The sequence below is a fragment of the Triticum aestivum genome, chromosome 5D (genome assembly GCF_018294505.1).
Source record: "Triticum aestivum cultivar Chinese Spring chromosome 5D, IWGSC CS RefSeq v2.1, whole genome shotgun sequence".
NCBI classification, from domain to species: domain Eukaryota; kingdom Viridiplantae; phylum Streptophyta; class Magnoliopsida; order Poales; family Poaceae; genus Triticum; species Triticum aestivum.
The window spans coordinates 51,401,643-51,412,062 of NC_057808.1; the positions used below are offsets into that span (position 1 = coordinate 51,401,643).

The 10,420-nt window shown below is 47.0% G+C and overlaps 1 protein-coding gene across 1 annotated transcript; it reads left to right on the forward strand.

Annotated features, from left to right (window-relative positions):
• The first annotated feature begins 1,430 nt into the window (after nucleotides 1-1,430).
• Nucleotides 1,431-9,526, forward strand: LOC123119388 (protein ACCELERATED CELL DEATH 6). Its single transcript, XM_044539185.1, has 3 exons — nucleotides 1,431-2,279; nucleotides 5,711-6,261; nucleotides 8,793-9,526. The coding sequence occupies exons 1-3, from the start codon at nucleotides 1,511-1,513 to the stop codon at nucleotides 9,492-9,494; spliced, it is 2,022 nt and encodes a 673-aa protein (XP_044395120.1). The 5' UTR covers nucleotides 1,431-1,510; the 3' UTR covers nucleotides 9,495-9,526.
• The last annotated feature ends 894 nt before the right edge of the window (nucleotides 9,527-10,420 follow it).

Sequence of the window (10,420 nt, forward strand, 5' to 3'; positions counted from 1 at the left end):
GCCTCGGCAGGCGGTGGCGGCTGCGCGCGGGGCTGACTCCGGGACGATGGCGTGGGCACGGATCCATCGCGGATCTGGTCTTGCGGGCGCGGTCTCGGCCTCCCCTGCTCGGTCGACGGGTCTCGGTTGGGGGGGGCTTCTCCTTGCTGAGATCTGGCAGTGGGATCATCCAGATCCTGGCAAGGATGGCGGCGACCCGTGCACGAGAGATGGAGGTCTTCGATCATATCTGGGTGAAAACCTGCTTTTGGCTATTGCCAAGGCCGGTGATGGCGACGCTGTCTGCGTCGTTCCCTTCCTGAAGGCATCGCCGTGGAGAAGTTCAAGGCCACTCTCTGCTACCATCGGGGGAAACCCTAGATCAGTAGATCGGATGACGGCGGCTCTCTGGTGTCGTTTCCTCCATGGGGGCGTCATTCTTGGAGGTGCACACGGGCTCGAGGGACTAGAGGACGGCGACTTTGGTGGAGTGGTGCTTCATCTTACACATTGATGGTGGCGGATCTCGACGGCGTGGCGCTGTGGAGACTCGGCGTCTGATGCGCGGAGATGGACTCGTGCAGGAGGAGGAAGCTATCTGGCGTCATGGTGGCGTTGATGGCAGATAGACCTGGCAAGGTCGGTGCTTCAGTTCTGCTGTGAGGATGGACCGAGGGATGATGGAGGTGACGGCCCTTGCAGCGTGCGCTGCTCACTGGGAGTGTGCCAGGCCGGTGTGGGACCCAATCCAGGTAGTGTCTTGGATGGGACACCCGGCTTTAGATGTTAGGCTTTGATGCAATGTCTGTTTGGTATTAGGCCCGGACATATGGCACGCCTTCGTTAAGTAGATAGGAGTAGCAACGGCGTTGCCAAGATGGGTGGCTTCCGGCTTATTGATGTATCACCTTGTATGGTCTTTGTGAATAATTAATAATATGGCTTCATGCACCGTACAGATGTAGAGGCCGGGGGTATATCCTTCTTTTCTAAAAAAATAAATTAAGTTCACTTCCAACTTAAAAAGGGAACCTTTTCTAATGCAGATTACAGAACGATGGTATTTAATATGCCATTCCGATAGGTTATTGTGTACTATTCCCTCCATTTCAAAATAGATGACCCAGCTTTATACTAATTTTGTACTAAAGTTAGTATAAAGTTAAGTCATCTATTTTGGAACGGAGGAAGTAATAATGATTGATAAAGGACCTCCAGCTGGTACCTTCATCTTCACAAAATCGTTAAAGAAAGACCGGCCTTAGTGGTTGCATCCAAGTAGTCCGTGTCATCAAATTGTGCAGAATCAAATTCGAACCGAACCAAAGGATCGGAGTAAAGCTGCTACACACAATGAACGATTCCTAACCAAGTGGACGAATAACAACATTTGTTGTCTCTATATATTTTGAGGCTGCAGCTAACTGTACTATATATACACATAGAGGGAGAACTGCTCCATCGTGCTACTTAGTACAACGTACTATACCAATTACCACTAGAGAATACACAGCACGTCAGGTTGACGCCAATGGAGTCGGGGGGAAAAGCACCTTCCGGGCCGCCAAAGGACAAGGAGGCAAAAGCAAAACCGGCGGTGGTGCAGCAGCACCCCAAGCTGCTGATGGCCGCCCGAAAGGGCCACTGGACACCGCTAAATGTTCTTATGGGCAATAGCGGTGCCGGCGCCACTCCGCCGGCGGTTCATGCTGTCCCGCCCGGAGGCCTCATCAACATCGTCATCGATGACGAGCAGGCCGACGTCGTTGATAATTCTGCAACGACGATCACCTTGGACGTGGAGCTGAACAACGTCCTCCATGTCGTGGCGTCCAGTGGAGACGGTGACGAGTTCCTGGAGAGCGCGAGGGGCATCTACTGCAAGGCCAAGCACCTCCTGGACGCACGCAACAAGAAGGGCGACACGCCCTTCCATTGCGCTGCCAGAGCTGGGATGCTGAAAATGGTCACTCACCTCATCTGTCTGGCGAAAGCTGAGGGCGGCGACGACAGGGTGAAGGCAGCACTGAGGAAGCAGAACGAGCAGGGGGAGACGGCTCTCCATGCGGCCCTCCGCTTGTCGGACAAGGAGACAGTTCGGGCAATGGTCCATGAGTTATGGGTCGCGGATCCAGAACTGACTCGTTTCCCTCTTGCAAGCGGCACGTCGCCACTGTACCTGGCCGTCTCGTTAGGGCGTGAGGATATTGCCGAGGGACTGCATGAGCAGGACCCGGGGCTCTCCTACTCTGGACCAAATGGACAAAACGTCTTGCATGTTGCCGTTCTCAGGAGCACAAGTGAGTTATACTATATGCTACTATATCATTCATCATAGCACATCATGCATGGTAAAATCTGGTTTAAACTTGTTAGACTTTTAAACTCGCCAATGTTATGTTTTCATTGTCTGGTTGTTATTAAGATAATAGATCACCATTGCCCTGGTTATGCTTATACCTGGCCATCCGTCGGCCGGGCCGGGCCTACCAAAGCCCGATGCAGAAAACCTAGGCCCAAGCCCGGCCCGGCCCGGCCGCCAGGCCTAAAAATCAGGCTCAATCCCGACCCATCAGTCAAAAGCCCATCGGGCCTCGGGCCAGGCCTCTTCCTTAAACCACAAATATGACGGGCCTGAGCCCGGCCCGGCCTGGCCATTGGGCTTAAAATCTAGGCCCAGGCCCGGCCTGTGGGCAAAGGTCGGGTCGGGTCAGGCCGTCCGGGCCGGGTTGCCCATGACCAGGTATAGTTATGCTTTAATTAATTTGAAATCATGTGTCCATCAGATATACCATTGAAACAAAATATGAAATGACCCACTAAACCTCCGTCAAGTTGGTCTCTTTCATGCACGCACTTTTCTTTTTGTCATGACCATGCAATTTTATTTAGTCGCAACTTTCGCCCATTACATAAATTGAATATGCTTAAGATATTTGTAAGATGATATGGGTTGATATAATGGTCTTAAAAGAGCCTCAAATTAGTAAATATGAACATATAAATGAATATTCTATCTTCCCTTGTTGCAGCATTAGCTAGGATGTTGTATTTCCATGCATTTGCTACCTTTTGTTTGAACTTTGGAAACCTCTCGCTAGTTGGTGTTCACCAAACACAAACATATATGTCTTTCTTTCTTTATATATTTGCTACTCCCTCGGTTCTAGATGAAATGAAATTCTAGGTTTGTCCTAAGTCAAACTTGTTCAAGTTTAAGCATGTCCATAGGAAAATATGAGATCTACACAACATCAAATATATAGTATAAAGCATTCTTTTTGAAAGGACCTAATCGAGCTAATTTTGTGTTCTAGATGTTAGTATATTTTTCAATAGGCTTGATCAAACTTGAGTAAGTTTGATCCGGAGAAAGCCATAACTTTAATTAATTTAGAGCCGAGGGAGAATTTTTGAGTTGACTGCTGATATACCATCAAATACATCCATGGGAAGAATTATACCGAAAAAGGCTTTCACCCCGCTTTATAAATAAAGCAAACCGCCGAGAACACACATACAAGCATAGTTCAGAACACACACACACCCAAGTCTCACGACACAAAGTACATAGGTTCTGCTGAGGGCACAGCTAAACAAGCCCTAAAAATAAAAGGAAACACAAGGGGCGCCGGCACGGCGACTAATGGCGGCCCTAATCAGGCTTCGGTGGCGGCGGGGGAGCAGGCTTTGACAAACGAGCGGCCATCGAGCAGAGGTCAGCATTGAAGGCGGTGATGGCGTCCCGGTCCGAAGGGCGGCTAAGCGGCCGCCAGAGCTGCAAGTAACCAGACAGTTTGAATAGAGCGTCAGTGGCCCGCCGAAGAGGAATGCGCTGGATCACAAGTTTATTGCGGATCGTCCAGAGGGTCCACGCCAGCGCCCCAATCTCAAGCCACTTAATGTGGCGAAAAGGTAGGGGGGATATCTGGAGTTCGGCGAATAGGTCGGGAAGTTGGTGTGACACGAATTGCCACCGACCACCTACCTAAAGCAGCTCCATAGAAACTGAGCAGACATGCACGTGAAGAAGATGTGATTCGAGTCTTCGGGAACATCGCAAAGCGGGCAGATGCCCGTCCCAGGGCCGTTGCGCTTGCGGACCTCCACCCCAGATGGGATCCGTGCGCGAATCCATTGCCACATGAAGATCCGGATCTTCAGAGGCAGACGGATGGACCAAACCGCCGGGAGGGGGGCGGGGCGATGGAGGGAGCAATGGCCTGGTAGAGGGACTTGGTGGAGAATTGGCCGGAAGGCTCAAGACGCCACCTAACCTGGTCCGGGCCAGAGTCGACGGCCGGTTCGTGCAGGGCGACAGACGAGCGGCCATCGAGCAGAGGTCGGCATTGAAGGCGGTGATGGCGTCCCGGTCCGAAGGGCGGCTAACCGGCCGCCTAAGCTGCAAGTAACCAGACAGTTTGAATAGAGCGTTAGTGGCCCGCCGAAGAGGAATGCACCGGATCACAAGTTCATTGCGGATCGTCCAGAGGGTCCACGCTAGCGCCCCAATCTCAAGCCACCTAATGTGGCGAGAAGGTAGGGGGGATATCTGGAGTTCGGCGAATAGGTCGGGGAAGTTGGTGTGACACCAATTGCCACCGACCACCTCCCTAAAGCAGCTGCATAGAAACTGAGCAGACATGCACGTGAAGAAGATGTGATTCGAGTCTTCGGGAACATCGCAAAGCGGGCAGATGCCCGTCCCAGGGCCGTTGCGCTTGCGGACCTCCACCCCAGATGGGATCCGTGTGCGAATCCATTGCCACATGAAGATCCGGATCTTCAGAGGCAGACGGATGGACCAAACCGCCGGGAGGGGGGCGGGGCGATGGAGGGAGCAATGGCCTGGTAGAGGGACTTGGTGGAGAATTGGCCGGAAGGCTCAAGACGCCACCTAACCTGGTCCGGGCCAGAGTCGACGGCCGGTTCGTGCAGGGCGATGCAATCAAGCAACTCGCGCCAAGCGGCGGATTCCGAAGGACCGAACGGTCTCCGGAAGGCGAGGCACCCTAAGTCAATAAGGGCCCTCTCAACGGAGATGGTTGGGTCCACAGCGATGGAGAAGAGGTCGGGGAACCGCGCCGCGAATGGGGAGTCACCAGCCCAATGGTCGAACCAGAACAAGGTCGCAGAACCCGAACCAACCGAGATGGATGTCCCAATGCGGAGGACCGGCAGAAGCTGGATAATCGACTGCCAAAACTGAGAGCCGCCTGAACGCTGACAGAAAGCAAGGGGTTGTCCACGCAGGTACTTGGCCCGGATTATATCTAACCAGAGGCCGCCTTGCCCTTGCGAAATGCGCCAAAGCCATCGGGATAGGAGAGCAATATTCATGCGCTTCGAGCACACGATACCTAGTCCTCCTTGGTCCCGAGGCTTACAAATGTCAGGCCAGCTAACCATATGGTATTTCTGCTTATTCTTGTATCTTAACTTCATAAAATAGTTGGTGCTCATGCAGTGGTGGAGGTAGGGGGGCCCGGCAGGAGCTGTATATGGCTTCCCCGATGATCCCATGTTGGCACATATAAATGCTTAATTTGTACACTTGACCCCTTAGATTTAGGGAAAGTACATGTATTAGTACAATTTGGCCACTGTCATCAAAAGTTTGACTCATTAGGCTCCCTCAATCATTGATTCCTGGCTCCTCCACCGAACTCATGTGTCACTCTATCTACCTTTATTATAACATTTTTGTGGGGTTACTTTATAATAACTGTAGGTATGACAAAAAATCTTCTGAAATGGAACAATCACCTCAGCAAACAAGGGGAACAAACAAATGGGAGCACACCTCTACATTTGGCAGCCTCATGTGGGTTTCTTGAAACAGTAAAGTGTCTACTAGACGCTGAGGAATCTCTTGCATATCAGTGCGACGACAAGGGGTCATTCCCCATACATGAGGCGGTTAAGGAAAAGCAAGTCAATGTAGTTTGCACCTTGCTCAAAATTTGCCCGGACTGCGCCCAGCTACGTGATGCCGAGGGCAAGACCTTCCTCCATGTAGCTGCCAAACAAGGCTACGCAAAACTATTTCCTCCTGTTTTACAGGTTTTATTACAAGAAAAGCAGATGTTTGCAGCCATCATGAATATGCAGGATGATGATGGCAACACTGGGTTGCACCTTGCTGTCGAGGCCGGAATTTTAGAAACTGTGTGCTTTTTACTGTGGGACAAGGAAGTTATGTTAAATTTATCAAATAACGAGAGGGAAACTGCACTGGATCTTTCACAGCGCATGCGGACCCCAGGTGTCCTTTTTGGTTTGGTATGTGATCTAACTCCCTTAATGATGGGACCTGCATTACTTTATAGTATGCCTATGTTATTTAATTGAAATTTTATATTAGAATAATAATAATCATAGCAAATATAGTTACACTATTTCAATAGATTTTGTATATAAATAGTCGTTGTTAGAAAAGTTTGAGTGCATGAATCTAAGAAGTTATATATATTTCAGAATGGAATCATATAAAAGGCAGTTTATTTTATGTAGTTAATTTTATCATAGCTTTTTTTGGCTAAAGATGCCTAATCCTAAGACTTTAGTCATACGTTTAATGTAAACTCCATCTTTAACAAATGAGTCTTACTGATTGCCACCCCGCTATAGATCTCACCCCCATTGGTAGGAGGAGCCCCTCCGTATCCATTGGTAGAAATTAAAGGACCACCTGGCAACTTTGGGCATTGCTACTCGCTCCTTTTAGTTTTTTTGTCTCTAAGAAAAAACTTGTGGTGCTTTGTGATCACTACGTTCACGTAAAGGAGACCTTGGACAAGTCGTCTATTGTTCTTCTCCTAGCTCTTCTAGATGATATTCTCTCGGTAAACTAATATAAGAAGTGATATAAAATATGTAAACTAATATAAGACATTTTAGATCACTTATTGTCTCTAGAAAAAAACTTGTGGTGCTTTGTGACCACTACGTTCACATAGGGCGTGTTTGGTTGCGTGGGTGCATCTGTCATGTATTGCATGAAGGAGCTTGGCTGGGGCTGGCCTGGTTTAGCTCATGCAAAAATGGGTTGAAATGTGTGTTTGGTGTACTGCATGAGACGAGACAGGCTCAGCTCAGATTTTGTTTGGTTTGTTGCATGTGTGGTTGCATGAGAGATGCAGCATACAACATATGTTGTTTGGTAGGTTGTATGATGTGAAATTTGACTCTAGGGTGCTTGTTCATGTATGTAAAATAATTAGAATATAATTTTAGTGACATGCACTCCAGACTAGATATCTTTGCTGATTGAAGTAATAAAAGAATATATATTCACATGTCTTCAAAATTGCAGAGATGATTTAAGTAAGAAAAACAAAAATTTAGCAACATGTTTGCTGTTTGTACAAGTATATAAGCAGTTTATATACACATAAGCAATTGATGGCACAAAATAGCTAAAGAAATGCATCAGGATAATAGAGAGTGCACATAAATCAGGTATCCAGTGCAAGTACACCTTAAGAGTCCACATATTTTAGAGCCACAAATTCATATGATCCATATTACAGTCCAACACATCCTAGAGTTCACATATTAGATAGCCACAAATTCATATTGTCCACATTACAGTCCAACAAAGGAACATAACATAAGGTCCATGTTACATTCCTTCGCATATATATATATATATAGGGGCATGGTTTTTCTGACCAAATACAATAAAATATGGTCAGCTTCGTTAGGTGAATTAGCACATATTTGCTCACACTCCACCCTTGGGCACTTCATCGCTAGTCACAGGCACTCCATCCTTTGGCAGTCCATCCTTGGGCACGGGCACTCCACCGTTGACCTTGGGAGGTGGTGCATGACCCAGCGAGTGCGACGAGTCTCCGACATTTGCACGAATGAGTGACTCCTAGCCCTGTTGGCATTCTCGTTGAGATAATCCAAGACAATCAACAGATCATCCTCGGTAAAACCAGGGAGCTCCATGACAGCATCATAAAGTTCAGGATGTGCCTCTCCAATGGACTTGATAGCAATAGCAACTTCACGGACAGCTTCGGACATGTTGCTCATGACCAAAACTTCTTCTTCACTCATCAAGCTAGCCCTTTTCCTTTTGCCAGTGGAGCTAGAAGCATCCTTACATGGTTCCTTCCCATGAGCAGCAGCAGCTTCCCCATGAGCAGCAGCAGTGTCACTCAATCCAGGTTCATTCCCATCAACAACAAATTCAGAACCACAAGCTTCAAGGTTTACAAATGAGGAGGAGGTTCCCACCATTGAAGGAACCCCAAAAGCCTTGGACAAGTCGCCTACTGTTCTTCTCCTAGCTCTTCTAGATGCTATTCTCTCCGTAAACTAATATAAGAAGTGATATAAAATATGTAAACTAATATAAGACATTTTAGATCACTTACTAGAACAATGAACGTGCGTTACAACGAGATATAAAATATTTGTGTTAGCTTTTGATTTAACTGTTCATAATAATGTGATTGTGTAAATAAATGTTTACCAAATTCTGCCCATAAATTACCTTATATTTAGATCAGAAGTTTGATAAGTAAATTAAAGTGAAATTGGTTCAGAAGGTAAATAAATTAAGTTGATTCATTATCATAAAGGGAATGTTGGACGAAGGGGTGGTGGAAAGAAATGTGAAATGGGAATCTTACATTCTTTTTAAGTAGTATAGACATTAGTTTACAAAGGAAGTAGTTATGTTGCCAAATCTGGTTGTCAACACCTTTATGCACATGGAAACAAATTCTCTGCAGATATATTAGAAGACTGCTGTTGAATACTATCACGTTAATTACTATCTTTCTTTCTTTTTGCAGGGCCGACGGGTTTCGATCCACAAACTTTTAGTGCATGCTGATGCTCAGTACGGTGTTCATAGTAAAACCCGCATCCCTGAACTAAATGAGGAGAAGGAAGAAAAAAGGATCTCGGATTCGACACAGACCATTGGGGTTGTGTCAGCGCTACTCGTGACGATTTCCTTTGCGGTAGCTTTCACCATACCCGGAGGCTATCGAACAGATGATGACCCTAAGGTCGATAATATTAAGGGCGGCATGCCGGTGCTTGTCACAAGCCACTCTCTTCAGGCATTCATTATCGCCAACAACCTGGCGTTGCTCTGCTCCGCCATGGCCACCATCAGCCTCATGTACGCCGGAGTGACCACTGTCGACATCAGCATGCGCATGAAAGCCTTCGTCATGTCCATCTTCTTCCTCAACAGCTCAGCCCGAACGCTGGCTGCGGCGTTTGCGTTGGGCATGTACGCGACGCTGGTTCCTGCGGCTGGCGCAGCAGTTACTCTTACGGTTATAGGCACCACTATCACGCTGCTTGACGTTGCTTGGTTCACGTACATGACATCCAAGGATCAGCTAGTGCTTCGGAAGAGGATGGGTGTTGGCGTGGCCTTGAAATGGTTTGCGCTTTTGGTCCTACGTGGGGTGCTGGCGTGTCTCTGGCCGTACGTCATAATCGGCGGTTTCTTAGCCTATATTACATTATGGAGTAAGTGAAATTAATTCAAGAGTTCATGCTCAACGTGCTACCCTCATGGCCTCATTCATAGTAATGATTTTATGTTTCCTAGTCTACTTCAGGGACAGTAGTTTTTGGTACTGTATTTCTTTTCCACCGTGTGTGGTGTAGCTAGGTTTGCTCGTCACTTGATTCTTACTGATCTCTGTTTGCTCCAGCCTTCAGGGATGCACATTTCTTTTTCTTTTTTTAACATCAGTACAGACACAAGCGCTCATACATACGCGCATACACACACCCTTATGAACGCACAAACGCACACCTTACCCTTATGAGCACCTCCGAAAGACTGAGCCGGCATATCATCTTGAAATTTACGAAGTCACCGTAGGCGTCTCGTCGTCGGCGGGAACGTCTCCTCTCACTGAAAGCACATCGCCGGAAATCCTAAAATAAATCCAGAAATTATGCGAGCACCAGGACTTGAATCCTGGTGGGCTGGGATATCACTGTCTCTCTAACCGTCCAACCACAGGTTGGTTCACGATGCACATTGCTTTTTGTATCACGGGAAGTTCATAAATTTTACTCCCTCCGTTCCTAAATATATGTCTTTTTAGTTATTTCAATATAGACTACATACGGATGTATATAGATGTATTTTAGAGTGCGGATTCACTCATTTTGCTCTGTATGTAGTTTATACTGAAATCTCTAAGAAGGCTTATATTTAGGAAATGGAGGGGTATTACTTTCATAGGTTTAGTTGATGAGTGGTTGTAATTGTTTCTTGCTACTCTTTTTTGGAAAAAACATTCATTCTATTCAAAGTAAATATTACATAAAACTACTACAATTCGGGATAGTATTATGGAAAACTACCACTTTTACAAAAATTTCCAAAACCTACCACAAAGTTGGTCTTTGATTTCATAAAACTGCCATGTTGCACTGATGACCGTGT